We start from the raw sequence: 17,240 nt of genomic DNA on the forward strand, positions 1-17,240 counted from the left end.
TTCCGACATATTCCGAACCTCCATTTGTAATCTAATTCAAACAGTCCTTAATCCATTTTACTTGCTTTTAGGATTCCTTTGAAATATTTAAAGAAAATTAGGTGGTATTTTTTATTCAAATACTGCCCTATTTTCCTCCGCTAAAGCCTACACCCAAGATGCAAAGCTGAATTATTCAAAGAGGTCGCTTCATCCCGCTAGGATTTAATAGAAGGCACTCGGAACACGACTTCATTATGTCTTGTAGAGTGACAAACAGCTCCCTATCCGGACGCGCGGGTTCTGCGTTGTCACCGTGTGTCTGATGATCCCAACGGTGTTGTGTTCTCCTCAGGGTCTCTGCGCTTGGCCGTCATCATCGGGGTTGCAGTGGGAGCTTTCCTGGCTCTGATCGTCCTCATTGGGACCCTGGGGGCTTTCTGCTGCGCGCGACTGCAGAGGAGTAAGTGAGCTGCTTGTTTTAAGTGAGACAGACACACAGAGACGTCTCACCCCGCACGTCCACTGAGACTTAGCTTAGAATGACACCACTGCAGTGTTGGGGAGTAATGAAAACAGTGATACCAATAACTTAAAGCAAAGTGCATTTTATCATTTGTTGGGGCGGTTTACTTTAAGTGGATCAGTTAAATGTGTATATTTGTGTAAATGATCCTGCAGCAACACCCCTTTGAGATATATAAATTATCACCCAGCCCTAATTAAAACATAATGTTTATGGTAAGTTGAATCATGGTAAGGTGAAAATGGGTTTTAAAACATTTTTATAATGTAGCTGCTTTAATTTAATTTAATCAAGAAACTCAGTCAAAACTGGTTATTAAAAGTAGTATTGGACATAAAATCATTAAAACGAAACAAATGTTAAATGGGTTGAAATAAATGGACACTGCAACACGTGCTAACCAAACCAATCTATCTAATGTTGTCATGGCAACACATACCTCATGCATTGTCACATGACCTACAGTAATCCTGATGTTCAGTAGATGTCGCTCTGGGATTTCATGGGGCGATTTATCGTAAACCAGAACTATGCTTTAGGATATTTAAGATGTTTTTAAAAACATCATTTGCAAAAAACATGACATGAGTGCATCTTGAGACAAACTGAAATATTTTAAGGCATTGCAAGTCCAAGTTGTTTTCGACATTTAGGTTAGTCTGGGACTAGCCTAAAGGTCTGTCCCAGTAACCGTCCCAAAGAGTTCTAAATCGAGATTCAATCTTTAAAAGGGCCTTTCCATACCATCGCCAGTGGTTGTGACACTGTGTCATTGTGGATCAAGAGTTAAATCAAATTCTTGATCTTTTTTGCTATATTAAGTCTTTATCTTGCCTCACATTAGCTTTTATTTATAATGAAGCTACACTTTGTCGCATGAATATCCCATATAGCTTAACTACGAATAACTTGTAGCTCGGCAGGGGTTATCATAGCACCTTCCCCAACACTGTACCACAGGATGATAAAAGCACCCCAACACCTCACTCACGTCTGAGCAGAAGTTTATCTCAGGTCTTTATTGTCTTATCTTTCCTCGCAAGTGTCTGAGACTGAAGTGATTGCCTCTATAAGCTGTGAGCTCCTTATTCGCAGCAGTCATTTTACTAGCGCCGTGTAGGCAAAACTATAAAGATCTTGTTTTTAATGAGCCACATTTTTTTCTTCCCATGTCGTGACCACACGCCACAGAAGACATGCACCTGGTGATGTCATCACTCCCCGTGTCCCTCTCTTCACGCCAGCGAGAGATCTCCGGCACGCTGAAAAGCGAGAGTAAGTCTGTCTACGTGCACTTCTCTCAACCCTTTCAAATGATCAGATAGAATCTAGGAAACGGACACGCATGCCTGGGCCAAGACCAAGCGGGTGTGACGGGGCGTCTAAATCCCAGGAGTGCGAAAGCTCAAGTCGTGTGATGATTTATCTGTGTTTTTCTCCGGCAGGTCTCAAAGGGGTCGTGTCGGCCAAGAACGACATCCGGGTGGAGATTGTGCATAAGGATCATAATGCAGCGAGAGAACAAGAAGATAACGGCAACATGAAGCAAATGATAGTAGGTTTGCATTCCTGGAAAATCCAATGAACGTTGACAGGGATGTGTAGTCACAACACCAGACAGTGTGAATGAAATCCAATCTCAAGTGTTCACCGGAGACACATTTGAGACTTGATTCAAGGTGTCTCGGCTGACCGCTTGTGGTCGGATCACATAAAACGAGACTTGAATGGACAAAATTCCGTCATCATTTATTCACCCTCTGTGGAGCACAAACAAAGATATTTCAAGAAATGTCTCGCTGATTTGTGTCCATACAATGGAGGTCAATGTTGGTCAGAGTTGTTTGGGTGCCAACGTTCTTCAAAATATCTTCATTTGTGTTCTGCATAAGAAAGAAAGTCATTCAAGTTTGGAATGACAAGAAAATCTTTTCAGGTAAAATGTCCCGAAGAGTCACAGTGAAGTCCTGCGCTGCCAATTTCTCATGGAAAAGAAATAACTTGCGCTGCCTTTGTTGCTGAAAGTCACCGTCAATGTGAACAAGTATTTTCCATCATTTCCACACTGCAGAACTGTAGCGTTCCTGAACTTTGACCAGGTTTATATAAGACTCGGGCTTGAAGGGAATTTTGTTTAAACAGCCGGTGAAATCCTACTGTATTCTTTCGCAGGCCGGAAATCAATATCCCTCACTTGAGGTTCCGCCGAGCATCTCTTGCATCATCTCACGCATTCTCCCTCTGTCGCCTTTCAGATGGAGAGAGGAGAATTTCAGCAGGAGTCGGTGCTGAAGCAGTTGGAGGTCTTGCAGGAGGAAGAGAGGGAGCTGCAGCACGTCAAGGTGATGAACGGAGACTTGAAGGGATTTGTCACCATTAAAGTAACCTCGGGGATTCGTTTCTCCATCAGTCGTAAAAAAAAAGATTTAATAGAACGTAATTACAGCGGCAAATGTAATACAGCAGAGAAGAGGGAACTCATGGTTTCGTAACAGAGTTTTTCCCAATTTCATCTCTTTTCAACATTCTGCTGAAGGTCTATTACGGAAATGTTCTTAAATGGATCTGTTGTCATACTGACTGACTGCGTGTCAGGACTCCAGAGCCTGAGTTTTGATTATATTCTCTTGTAATAGTAAAGAAATGGGGCTCGATTGAATACAAATGCTAATTCGTTTAACGAAAAACTTTAGGCTAGACCTTTTGCTGCAAAATCTTTTCAAGTACAACCAGATCTTCTGAGAGAACCGGTGCCTTGTAAAAACACTTTCCATTACTTGTTCGGATCTTTATTTAGACGTAAAATAAGACGGAGTGTCTGTCATAAATGGCGTTTTATTAAGTGATCGAGCTATCACGGCGACTCGGAACGGCTAACAACCTACTTCTTTTGTCGACCACACCCGCCGTATCAATCTCCCTGAAACCAATCGGTCATTGTATATCAGCCTTCAAACAGCGATTAAGATTGTACTATGTATGAGATAAACGATTACAGCGTTTGGCCGTCATCCATGAGTCAGAGATGTTCAGCCTTGACTGCGACCGCAGTAAAAGCACACACCGAACGCCTCTCGTTCCTGGAACCCAAGAGTTATTCACCTCCACTCTCTCACAAGGCTGCTAGGAACAAAAAGAATGCGAGAGAGAGGTTTTATCTGAACGAAAATTGGCCTAAAATGAAACGCGAGTGAATTTTATGGAGATTATTTGGCATATTTAATGGCGACGTGAATCGTCAGGGCCCATTTAATTAGCTGATAACAGGATTTGCCTGTTTGTGCTGGAGATGACTGTTTCACACCACTAAAGCATGTAATCTTCTTAGTGTGGGACACTTATCAGTCTGTTCCCTAATTTCCATGTCACGCTGTCTATAATTAGTGTGAGCTGAACTTGACCTTGGCTTTTTGAGCTTTCAGATACATGAGGATAAAATCACAGTTTTTGTATGTCGCTTTGCATTAGAAGCAGAAAGACAAAGTATATGGTTGTCTCGTTGTGTCGAAAAAGTGCTAATAGCTGTTCGGCAAAATGGTTTGTTGTGGTTCTAGATAAACAGAATAATTGGATGACAAACGCTTTATTAAAACATGAAGAAAATTTCCAGAAACTATGAGAGATTTACTTTATTTACACTGCATTAAACAAATTTCTAACGTATTATATTTGTCTTGTTTTCATCTAACATCTTAAAATTCTAAAATCAAGAGATATTAAGATATTATTGTTTTTTAAAAGTAAACATTAAAAACATTTGCTAAAACTAAAAAAGAAGTAAGCAATAACATGCGACGGTAAAACTCATTTTCATTCTTAATTGAGAATTTTTAGTGCAAAACAGAAAAGAAGCACTTGGTAAGAAATTATTATTTTATAAAATAGTATAAAATGTCGGCGCCGATAGGTGGCGCGGTTGCGCATCGGGCGACCCGAGTTCAATTCCCGTCTCGTGGTCCTTTCCTGAACCCACCCACTCCTCCATCGCATTTCGCTTCCTGTCCTCTCTACCACTCAGCTGTACAAATAAAGGCAAAACGGCAAAAACAAATCTTTCAAAAAGTAAAATAGAATAAAATATGTATTTTATAATATATAGTTATTATTATTACAATATGTATTTTATCATTAAATAATGCTATCAGTAATGTTTTATTTAGTTTATTTTGTTATTCCTCATTTTTGGCCGATAAATTACACTTTTATACTTTTAAACAGTGATTTCTAAATATCAAAAACTGTTTATTCTATCTTCATTTGTGAAATCATTATACATAATAAAATTAGGTATTAAAACTTCAGCAAAAATCACACCTGTTCATTTTTAGTAATGTATTTTCACAGTTCACAGTAGGGGTGTCACAGTTTACCGGTATTGACAATAGCCATGAAAAAAACATGTTTTTTTAAGTGTTTTATTCTACACATTCTGTATCGTAATATTGTAAACTATTCAGCACCCACTCTAAATTCTGCCCCAAGAATCACAATGGTCACAATCTCTCTCTGCCCTCTTAATGATATGTGACTCATTAAGAAAAAAACAGACAGAACAACAAAAAAATCTAATTAGAGACAAATTTCCCCTGATGGCATCATTTCTTTTTTTTAATATAATTCTATTAATATTGTGACGACATCATAATAGTGGAATCTTTTGGCAATGATAACCGTGTTGTGTAACAAAAAGATTAAAAAGATGACATCCCCTATTTCACAGTTATGTTTTGTTAAATATCAATGCTCAGAATGTTGTTTTGTTTACAAAAATCTTGTCTTATTCCTCAAAGGATCCGACCAACGGATACTACAGCGTCAACACCTTCAAGGAACAGCAGACCCCCACCCTATCTCTGACAGCCAATCAGAACGCAGAGGTCCGAAACCCCGGCACGGCCACCCTCGGAAAGCACCGCGTCCCCACCGGCATGTCTTACACCAACATCTACAGCACGCTGGGCGCCGGGCCCAACCGCCTCTACGACTACAGCCAACGCTTCGTGCTGGGCATGGGCAGCAGCTCCATCGAGCTGTGCGAGCGTGAGTTCCAGAGGGGATCGCTCAGCGACTCCAGTTCCTTCCAGGACACGCAGTGCGACAGCAGCGCCAGCAGCTACAGCAAGCAGGACGGATACGTGCAGTTCGACAAAACCAGCAAAGCGTCCGCCTCCTCTTCGTCTCACTACTCGCAGTCGTCCTCTCAGAACTCTGACCTGACTCGGCCGCTGCAGAAACGAATGCAGACGCACGTTTAATCCCGAAGAACACTTGAGGTGAGTCACCCGTGCTTCACGCGTCATTCCTGATCCGTTTTCTCTGAAGACCGAGCGAATTAAAGCATTCAGCGTGGACAAAGGCAGCATCTCGACACAATGCACCCTCGCTCCGTTTTTCTGTATATTTTGAAGTAGTGTGTTTTTTAGATAAGTCTTATGTTCTTCGTGGAAAAGGAAACAATTTTGGATGCTTTCATAACATGACAATCAGGAGTCCAACCAATTGCCATCGACTATCACCGACCGAATTTGTTGAGGGCCCCAGATGCTCTACGGGATCCAGCGCCTGGCATTCAGATACGGGACAAACTTTGGCCGTCTTTTGGTTCTTCAGCGGTGACCCGAAGCACAATAGTGTCTGTTTAACGCCAACTTGCGGTGTTTCTCTGCTGATGAACAGATCTCAATGAGAATTATCCTCTGGAGGTCATCGCTGAAAATATCATTATGTGCTTTTCTATGGACACTGTAATATATACTTCACTTGTGTGCACTGAACTGTTTTTTCTTATGACGTTGCTTACGTGGTCTCTCGTCTTGACGCTTTTTCATTTTTATGCGTCGCGAGTGTGTGGAAAAAAGCACACACAGCCAAAGTGCATGTGTGGAGAGCTCTTTATGAACTTTGCTAACATGGACAGCATCGTGTTTACATGCCAGAGGCCAGAATGTAGATCTAACTACTTCTTTTTCTTTCCTAAAGTCTTATTTAACACATTTAATGTGAGCTGATCCTTCAAACGCTTCGTTGTTAATAAATGTACGTACATCAGTACGTACGTCCTGTGAATTCAAATGTCACGTTGTTACTTTTTTTACAGTATATACCTCTAACAACGTGTTGTTGTGTTTCGACACATCTGTGAACAAATCCCACATTGTCGTTGGGAATTCATATTTCTGCTGTCAAGTTTATTTTAAGGCTGCCATATGTTTTAAGCTCACTGTTTTAAGTAAGCTTCTCTTTCCCGCAGCCTTTGGAAGGTCTGCCGTTTACACGGTTTAATCGATGCAGGAAGCCGAGCCTGCGGAGCGTTCCGAGCGAGACTGGCGCATCAGAGCAATTACATTGATCAAATAATCATGATTACAAAATAAGTGTTGAATAAAACAGTGTGGAAAAGAGCTTCTGTGGTCATTACAGACGAGACTCTGTCTCTGTTCCGTCCGTCTGATGCTTTTTAAAGGGAAGGTGGGAGTTCCTGTCGCATCTGATGATGTTAACACAAGGAGCTCAAATGCACTCACTAACCATATTATTTATGATTTAAAGTGACATGTCACCCAAAACGTAAAAATCATGTTCTCAGCCATGTGGCGTCGTTTCGAACCAGTGAGAGTTTCATCCGCAGAACACAAATGGAGATAATTGAATGTATATCCGGTTGGATGGATTCAATACAATGGCGGTACATTATGGCTCACTTTTACGCTTAATAAAGCACCCAAGAGTGTCAGCAAGAAAATGTGTGCCGCATGCAGATTATTGTCAACCTCAGACTATTCTGCGCTCTTAAAAAAGTAATGCTTTATGATCCCATAGAACAACCGTTTGGCTAAATAAAGGACCTTTCACACCTCTGTTTTAGAAAAGGTTCTTTAGACTATAAAAAATGAAAGAAATAAGAACTTTTGACTGAATGGTTCTTTCGGGAAGCATGTTTCTTCAATGGCAGTTCTGTGAAGAACCTTTATTTTCTGAGATGCGTGTTTGTGTTTTGTTTCAGCACGTTTCACAACAGAGAAGCTATTTGTAACAAACAAAAGTGCATCATGTCAAGAAGTTTAGGGTAGATTGTTCAAACATTTGGATATTTGTCTTGTTTTAAAATAAACTTTGGTTACAAAGTTACAAAATGTAAAAAAATTGGTCAAACATTAGTAAAAAAAATGTCATAAAGATTATAAATCGTTATAATAAGCTTCCCGTTGCGAATTGTGTTAAATGGATAGTTCATCCCAAAATAAAAATTCTTTAATCATTTACTCAAACCTGTATGACCTTCTTTCTTTCCCAAAACACAAAAGAAGATGTTTTGAAGACTGTTGGTAACCAAACAACAGCAGTTTTTGTGTCCATACAATAGAAGTAATTGGGTACTTTGGTTTTTTGTTCTGCACATTTTTTAAAATGTCTTCTGCAGAAGAAAGAAAGTCAAACAGGTTTAGAAAATGAATTTAATCAAATTAATTTGATCATTTTTGGGTAAACAATTCCATTAAGATGGTTTTAAACACTGTTTTATTTACTTGCTTGCTCATGAACTGATTTTTATTTTTACATGAAATTAAATTAAACGTTGACGCACACAAAGCATTCAAATACCATTACATTGGTCCATTTAAGAACATAACGCACAATCATATTGACTGCAAAGATCATCTCTTATTAAAATCAGATTTTCTGAAGAAACCATCCTTGAGTAACACAGCAGTGATTCTAAATTGAGGAAACAGGCCAGCTCTTATATTATCAAGCCTGCGATGGCATTAGTGAGATTTCACCATCCCTCCAAACATCTTTATACAAATGAGTCACGCTGTGGGTTTAATCCATCATCTTGGCTTTTAAAGGTTGGCCCGACCACGATGGATCCATCTTCAAACTAAATGGACTTCAAAGGGATGATCTTACTTGAGGTACAGAGCGCTGGTGTTTGCAATGGATTAAATTACAGTCCCTGTTGCTTCCGGCTTTGTCATATTAATCGAAAGTCGAGTCACACACTTGGTAAGTGCAGCTATTTGGAAAAGCCTTGCTCAGCGCTTTCTTCCGATGCTCGAGTCGTATGGAGGCCTGAGTGCTGGAACGGAATTTGCCTATCTGTTGCGACCGGCGCTGAGTAAATTACTTCTCCACCACTTTTAGGATGCTTGTATTGATTCCGCACTGGAGCAGAAGTGACGGCTGCTTAATGCTTGCTTTAGACCAAACCACGCTAGCTTTATCGCCGGTTCTCACTTTGGGCCTCTGGTGTGGATTCGGGCGCGTTACGACTGCACGAGTGGGCGATTCTGATCGGAGTGCTCCAGATGATAAAGCACGCGGCAGATAGTGAGATGTTTATGTAAATTGAGATGAAAGTACGCACATTTATACCCCTCCAAACGTTGTGAAACTGATGATCGCAGCACGCGGCGAGCCCCGGAAATATGACATATGAAGCTCTAAATAAACGCCATCATTCCTCATCGCGCGCTCTCAAGAAACACCTGCAGCAATATGATTCAAGCCTCTGAATGTATGATGAAACATCTCTCCAAACCCGAGTTTCATCCAGACGCCGCGTGAGACGGATATCTGCACTCTGTTGCCCTGAACGGAGGAAAAATGATCATGAAACTTGTGATTTATTGTATGTCTGTTTTTTCGTTTTTAAAAACGATATTAAAGATTAACTACAGAATGAGTTTTTTCTCTGTGTAATGAACCGACGACTGTCATTTAGACTCGACTGCTGTTCAACAACAGCACAAAGTAATTAGAAGCACAAACAAAAACTATTCAAAATAACACATACTAAATTGCTCTTTTATTTACTTCGTTTTACTTTTTAGCTGTGCATATGGCAACAGAAAGTGACACTTGGAGACAAAGCTTAGTGCAAGTGATGTTACAGACTTGGGATAGTTCACCCAACAATGAAAATTCTGTATTCAGTTTCTTTTATAATGCAGAACACAAATGAAGATATTTTGAACAACGTTGGTAACTGGACAACATTGACTTGCATTGGTTTTGTGCATACAATAGAAGTGCTGTTGTTTGTTTACCAACATTCTTTAAAATATCTTCTTTTGTGTCCTGCAGAAGAAAGAAAGTCATACAGGTTTGAAATGTCAAGAGGGAGTTAATGATGACATCATTTTATTTGGGGGGGAATGGGTGAGCTATCACTTTAAATCACTATTTGTTTTTTAATGCAAGAGCACTTATGTCAGACAAATCATTTTCAACCTAAAATGAATTCAGCAAATGTAGGCTTAACACGTTGTTTTTTAATACACAGCATTTGCTCCAGTCCATTGTAAAACAGATGGCTGTGTCCACATGTGGCTTTAGAACCTGCCTGTTTACTGCAGCCTCTTGAGGTTGATGATCATCATTATTTTGGAAAGGTTAAGCATCTCTTTGTGAAAAGTGTCAATTCTCTGAGGAAAAAGAAATGATAGGAGCCTTTCGTTCCGATGATTTCAGGTGCGGACGCATCACATGACAGCAGAATAAGGTGATTTCTTCAAGATCATCACTCTGGTAAACTGCTGTGAATGAGGTTAAGGGACCTCTGAGCCTCTGATGGCGCTGGAGCTGTCAAACCACAATGCTTGACTTTCCTGCTTAACCTTTTTGAGAGCTGGGCAAACAGAAACATTGTGGAGGTCTCACGGCACATGGGTAGAAAGAGATGGATCAGGCGACGTTGCATTTTGACTCGGTTCATTCATCATTTCCTTTGGAGGGATTAGGTAACAGGTTACGGCACTTTCTTTATAAGTGTACATTCAAAGATGAAGAAATGCAAATAAAGCCCAAAAATGGACTGTGTCTGAATGGTAGGAAAAGTTTCTATATGCATATATTTACCATGACTGATGATGACTCGTTGATGATTACACTTGCCAAACTGTGCAACATACAACAAAGTACATGGGTACATAACGTTTCCCACAATGTACTTCCCTTAACTTCAGAGGTTTCCAGTTAATTCCAGTTCCTGTTATGAAAGCTGCTATTTCAACATATGTTTTGGTATCTGATATTACCGAAAATGTAATTAAAACTGCAAATAACTATCTGATGAGGTTACATGAAGTTATGTTCGTATACCGACTATTAAACAGCACGCATTAAACAAAGTATTCAGGTTCTATTAAATTTGTGTTCTGTTACGAAAATAGATTTCAGATAGATAGATTTCATTTGGCTGGTGTATATTTGTAAGACTGTTTAATATGAAAAAAGAACTGCATGCTTGAAACTTTGTAATATGCAACAATAAATATTTCATAGTAATATTTCATTCATTATTCCGTGCCTACGGAAAATTAGCATACTGTGCTCAAGAAAATATGCAACTATAAATCTTTCATAAAGTATTACATGCATACTAACAATTTTCATACAGTGCACACTATACAGTACAAATGGAAGTATGTACCTGTATACACGTGCCCTAGATGCTTGTCAAACTGCTTTATAAAATGCGAAACAGAAAGGAAAGGCAAACACGGGCTACTGATTTTACTCCTGCCTCCGCCGGCATATTTGGAATGATGGACGTGCTCAGTATTGCTTTAACTATTTGCTTTTCATAATTAATATCAGAGCTGGTTGAACTAGTCGATGGCAAACTAACTTCTGACATTTTTCTCTCGGGTCTCCGGGGGTCTTACACAAATCTATGCACGTGTCAATTTTCTTTTTCAGCTCCCATTGTTCTCTATGTTGACCTGAAGAATCACAAATATCCTCATCCTGTGCTAGATTTCTCATAAATGACTCATTGGTTTCAGCACAAAGCATATTTCATGGATAGATCATTACTCACAGATAATGACCGTAATGATGTATACACAGATGTTCTTTAAAACTCGATTTTTAACCGGTTTCTTGGCGTAAGAACTTAATTGAACAACCTTTTGAATGAGTTTTAATCTGACGTCTTTTCAGAGAATTTTAAATACTACATTTTATGACTTGTTTTTAACAAAGAAAAAAAACCCTTTCCCCATACTTATTCCAACTCTCCCAACCTAAGATTTACATTATAAATACATTAGTGTGGTTTTTTAACCAACGTTTAGCCAATGTTCTTCTAATGTAATGTTTCATTGAGGTGTTAATCTTCTCACATGTTTCCCACTAAATCGATTGTGAAAAATTAATACGTTTTATTTAAATGAACCGTCTGCAACAGCCCAAAACTGCCGTGCCGAGCATAAATCCTCCAAACAGAGCCTGTAAAATTTAAAAGATTTAAATTCAAATGTTCTTTCCCTTGAGACAAACTTAAAGCCAGCATCCGAGTTGCAGTGTTATACAGTATTATTAAACAACACTCCACAAATGTCAACAGAAAAAAAGAGAAATAAAAACAAAGGTAGTTTCCAGAGCTTACACAAACAAACCCTCTTCCCCCGATGGACAGCTTCATCTCCTGCAATGAAAACTGATGAACTGTGAATCTCTCTCTCTATCTCTCTCTACTGATGAGCTCACGACGTGATACCTGTTCACTATTCAAAGGCTCACAATTATCATCTGTAATTAATTGTCATTTGTATTATGCACATGAGGACGGTCCAATAATTGTTCATGGTTGCACAATCACAGACTAATTAGAGCGACTTCATCAGCATTGCTAAAACGGAGAGAGAGAACTTAAGCATGTTTTTGTCTTCACCTTCGAGACTTCGTTGCACACATACTTACAAATTGAGCAATAATGTAACAAACTAGCTTATGTTTTGTGAACATTATTTTTAGCATGCTTTAGATCAAGGGTTTGTAAACTGGTATCCGGGTCTCCCCAAGGGCCTTCAACAGGTTGCAAGGATGGAGCCCATAGAAAATTTCAGAGAAAAAGACCAAACAAGATTCCTCTTTTTCTGCCCTCAAGGTGAAATATAATACAGTACAAATACATTTGAATGGAAAATGTTTCTTTTGAAGGTTATACATCCAAGTAGCCAAGTTGCAATTTTATTTATAACATATTATGTACTATTTATCAAAGGTTACATTTTCTTTATATAAACAAATTGATAAATGCAAATGCTTCTTACAAAGGGGGCCCCGCACAAACGTTTCATCTTATTTGGGGGTCTTTGTCATCATAAAGTTTGAAAACCCCTGCTTTAGATTTTCCTCGGAAGCCTCCAAAAATCTGACAATGAAAAAATTCAACATTAAGTATATCTATAAAATAATGATCTGCGAATTTAATCGGAAACTGTGAAAATGATGCATGCAATGCATTGAACTATAATTAAATTACTCATTTTATTTTTACAAAATCATACTATTATACTGCCACTAGATCCGCCAGCCGTGCCTGGTTTTTTAGCATGCGTTTCTCTGGGTTTCAATAAAAAAAAAAGTCTCCCTTCAACAAGCCATGTCATCCTAATCTAGAGCTGGTGTTCATCCCTAACCTACTGTATGAACAAAGAAAGAGCATCCGTGACATAAACACAAAGTTCCAGCTGGATAAAACCTAATATGCAATGCAAAGAGTGAAATTTACAACAGCTTACGCATGCAGAGAAATACAATGGCCTTTAGATACACAGGAGATATTTATATTCCTCAAAGGTCTCAATTGCATTTTGACGTGGCCTCTGATTTTGCTGACCCGAGGATCAGCCGAGCTCTGATTGCCTATTTTATGTCCTACATAAATTATAAGCCATTGAGAAAGCACACAAGCAAACGTTCCATCAACAGTTGTTATTGACGCCGGCCACTTCGCAACCAGACTTAAAGATAAATCACAGTGTGCGTATTGACATTTGGAAAATGTCGGCGCGGGCCGTACCCAGCCACACGCGGGTGGCATACATAGATCGGCTTGCGCTAATCTTCTTCTACAGAAAGCCACTGCGACGTGTTTCATTTCAGCCGGGGGATTTACATGGATTCATTTAGAAGTTGTCAGAATGAAACAGAGATGTCAATGACCACACAGATTAAAGACTGGCATTTCCCCGCGTGATAAAAACAGAACATCAAGTCTTTGAAAGATCCTCTATCACGCTGACTTTTAAAAATCTCCTAAATAAAAGGGTTCAACCTTTATAATTCCCCATTGATTTAGGTGGCGTTTACTCTGCGCCGGTGGGTTTTTGAAAGTTTTAATTAAACGAAAGGGTATGGAGCCTTTTAAAATGAAGGTTTAGCTTTTAAAAGGTGGAGTGTCTCAGAATGAGGAATACGTTCAGGGGTTATACTTATTTAATGGCCTGAGGTGAAAGAATTTCCTCATTGTCTGCCAAGATGAACTTTTGGCTTTGTTCTGAAGTGTTTGAAAAGGTAATTATCCAGGCGGCCGGCGACTAATGTCACTGCTACAAGTGCTACAGCATCTCTGAACCCGCACATGAAAGTCTGTTTCAGAATTGATATTTAATCGGATATTTGGGTTAAATGAGTCATATTGGTACACCACGGCTACAGATTGATGACTACAATTTGGAGTCATTGTTAAAAATATAGTATAACTTGCGATCAGAGTTCTCAATTAACTTGTTTCATTGATTCATGATTCAGTCTGAGCAGTGAATAAGTGATTCACTTAAGAGTGATTCATTTGAGTCATAACTCATGAGTGTTTTTGAGACATTAATCATATTCTTTTTCTTGTTGTTTGGGAATTTGTTTGATTTACTCATATAAAAGAGCCCATTCTAAAGACCTGGACATTTGTGTGGGGATTTGTGTTTATAGATGTTTGTTGCTTTTGAATAAAAATGTATTAAATAAAAATGAAAACAAAATTCATTTTGTGCATGTGTGTGACAGGATTTGGTTCATGTCTGTGTACGTATCCCCTTACAAAAAATAAATGTATATAAGTACTTATTTTAAACCAAGAAATATGCTTAAAATACACTGTACTTTATTTATATTGACTAAAAAGTCTAAGTATATTCTTTCTCAATTATACATAGGTTTACCTATATTACTGGTGTGTAGTTGTGTTTACTTTTGAGTGAGTAGAATATTTTAATAAATTACTTAAAATATACTTCGAAGTGTATTTTCATAACCTGAAAAATGTCTAACTATTAGTATACCTAGAAGTTCACTAGTAGTACAGTTGCAGTCGTTTTAAGTTAGCTGTGTAGTCCAAGTTACTCTTAAAGCATACTTAAAAGTATATAAACTAAAAAAGTTGGCCAATTTAGTCCCATGGGAATAGTAATGGAAATAGTACACTTACAAGTATACTAGTGCATTGATTTAGCATACTTATAGTATACAGATATAGTATACAAAAGAATGCTTAAATATTCTAAACGTAACCATGAAGTAGGCTTATTTTTCTGAGGGTGTTGGTTAAACATGGGTTAATTATTGTGTATTTTTAGACTAGGGTGTAATGGCCGAGGTGTATGCCTGGCAACTAAGGTTTCTGGTTAGATGACCATATGGAGAAAGCAATAAGCCATCATCATTGAGCAAAGCACTTAACCTTGGGCAACTTCAGATGTGTTTTGTAATGCAGAATGTATGTGAATAGCATGTGCAGAATAAATGAAAAATGTGTTAAATGAAGCGGAGAGTAATTCACTGTTAACTCGTAAACTGAAAGCGTAATTCAATTAACTGGAACATTTATTAAAGAAACAACAAAATAATTTAGAGAATATCAGGTGCTCGAATGTGTCGGAAACCTGCAGAGATTCCAACAGGCACAGATTCCATATGCGACCACTTAGGATGACTTATCATTATATATTCTACACTGTAGGGCAGCTCAAGGCAACATTTTTCCAGGCAAATAGCGTTTTACATTAACATTCTCAGCATGAAATATTCCCAGGTGAATGGTTTGTTCTCTAATGAAACATGCAGAAAAAAGTGAGGTGCACTTCAAGTCAAAGATTAAAAAGACGGAGTTGTTCAATCAATGGTATCAAAGATCTCTTCTGGTTTAAACAGCCCAGAAAATGTTTTGGATATCAACCAACGTTCAGAATGTATCCAGAATAAAGTACAAAAAAGTTTTCAGTCTTCAGAAAATGTTCACTAAGATTTCACATATAGGCCACTAAACAATTTATCAGATCAAATTTTCCCTTCTCCCAGGAAACCCAAGGTAGGGATGAAAAACACACACCTACACCATCTGTTACGCTCACACCGCTGGGAGGAAAGTTTCTTTCCTACTTTCCAAAATACACATATATGAACCCATATCAGAGTGCATGGGTACATGTTTGTTTTCTGCATTAAGTGCATTTGGTTTCCCCTCAAGCAGTTCCGCATCAATGAAAAGTGATCATTTCCATTCAGGTGATGGCATTCAACAAAGCCACACAAATAATTCTGCGCCGGTATTCTGAAATGTGCACATTTCCTGAGATGCACTGCCCTCACCCCAGGGGCACCGATCGCAGCGGACGGGCATGGGATGAGTGATAAGAAGCCAGGCGTGATTTGACCTTAAGCTTTGTGTTGGCAAGCTTTAAAAAACAAAAAAGAGAGTGTGACATGATCTCTTGATCTCTCGCTCTGTTTCAGTTCGGGAAAATAACACACCTTTTTGAGGATTCTCAGCACACGGGAGATTTACTCCGTCTGAATAGAAAGCAGAGCGTCAGTTTGTATGGATGAATAACTTTATGGGGTTTAAAGTCTGTTTACTTTAAAGACCCATTAAAATTTGCGGCTTTTAGTCAATGTCTGTTGGTTTGGGTCCATCAAAATTTCAATTTTTAAAAGTTGAAAAACTAATTTTCTTAAAGGTCCAGTGTATGACATTTAGCGGCATCTAGAGATGAAGTTGCAAATTGCAACCAACGGCTCACCCCTTCCTATCGAAGCACTACAGTGACTGAAACAAATCTGAATCAAGTCTATTGAGCAATGAAAGAGCAATTCCAGGAGAATGGACATATTGATGCCTTCACCAGCTCATCAACATCCTTTACAAACGTTAGACCAATGAAATGCTCTCAAATAAAAATGCCCCAATCACAGTTTGGCAGTGTTTGTTTAACAAAAAATGTCACTAGACAAACTTGTTTTTACTAAATATAAAGACCTATTCATTAGCACAAGGAAAACAATTGCATGCATATAAAACCGCTTTCTGACGTCTTTAAAAGTATTTACATAATAGTATTTTTGTTTTGCTAAGACAGAGAGGAGATTAATTAAACCTGTCAGTCAATGTTAATGAATGCTTGTGGGAGTCTGCCACTAAATGGAAATCACAGATTATTAGGTTGCAAATACAAACACAGTTGATAAACTTCCACTTTCCAGATGTGTGATGAAATCTAGAAGCAAATGTGCATCTCACGATGTGAATGCAGAAAGCATCACCGCTTCTCAGAACAATTACATTTGTTCATTTAAAAAAGACCCTTTTACGCCACGGTGCATTTAAGGCGCTTTGGCTGATCCCATGACCTCATGAAAACTAAAAACATGCTATTATCGCAACAGGATATAAGTGCAAAATGGTTATTAAAATTTTAAAAAAAATATCTTTCTCTGTGTTCATCGGAACAATGTATTTTATACAGGTATGAAATAACATGAGGGTGAGTAAATGATGACAGAATTTTAATTTTTGGGTGAACTATCCCTTTAAAGACTCCAGCCTGTCTTGCACATGCTACCGTATAGTCAAACGTTGCTTGAATATTTTTTATAAAGGATTTATTTTCACTCCCATGTTTCAAACCTATGACCTTCTTTCACTGGTCGCTATTCACCTTCATTGCGT

General features: G+C 38.6%; 1 protein-coding gene across 2 annotated transcripts in view; it reads left to right on the plus strand.

Moving 5' to 3' along the window:
• Positions 1-6,974, plus strand: part of kirrel3a (kirre like nephrin family adhesion molecule 3a) — a 104,922-nt gene extending 97,948 nt beyond the window's left edge. For both annotated transcript variants that reach the window (XM_056737544.1, XM_056737545.1), the window contains 5 exons: positions 335-442; positions 1,697-1,780; positions 1,951-2,060; positions 2,761-2,847; positions 5,296-6,974. In XM_056737544.1, coding sequence (XP_056593522.1) covers positions 335-442; positions 1,697-1,780; positions 1,951-2,060; positions 2,761-2,847; positions 5,296-5,760 — 854 coding nt within the window. In that variant the 3' untranslated portion in view covers positions 5,761-6,974. The remainder of the gene's footprint in view (positions 1-334; positions 443-1,696; positions 1,781-1,950; positions 2,061-2,760; positions 2,848-5,295) is intronic.
• Positions 6,975-17,240: the final 10,266 nt, after the last annotated feature.

This window comes from Triplophysa dalaica, chromosome 22 (genome assembly GCF_015846415.1).
Source record: "Triplophysa dalaica isolate WHDGS20190420 chromosome 22, ASM1584641v1, whole genome shotgun sequence".
Taxonomy (NCBI): domain Eukaryota; kingdom Metazoa; phylum Chordata; class Actinopteri; order Cypriniformes; family Nemacheilidae; genus Triplophysa; species Triplophysa dalaica.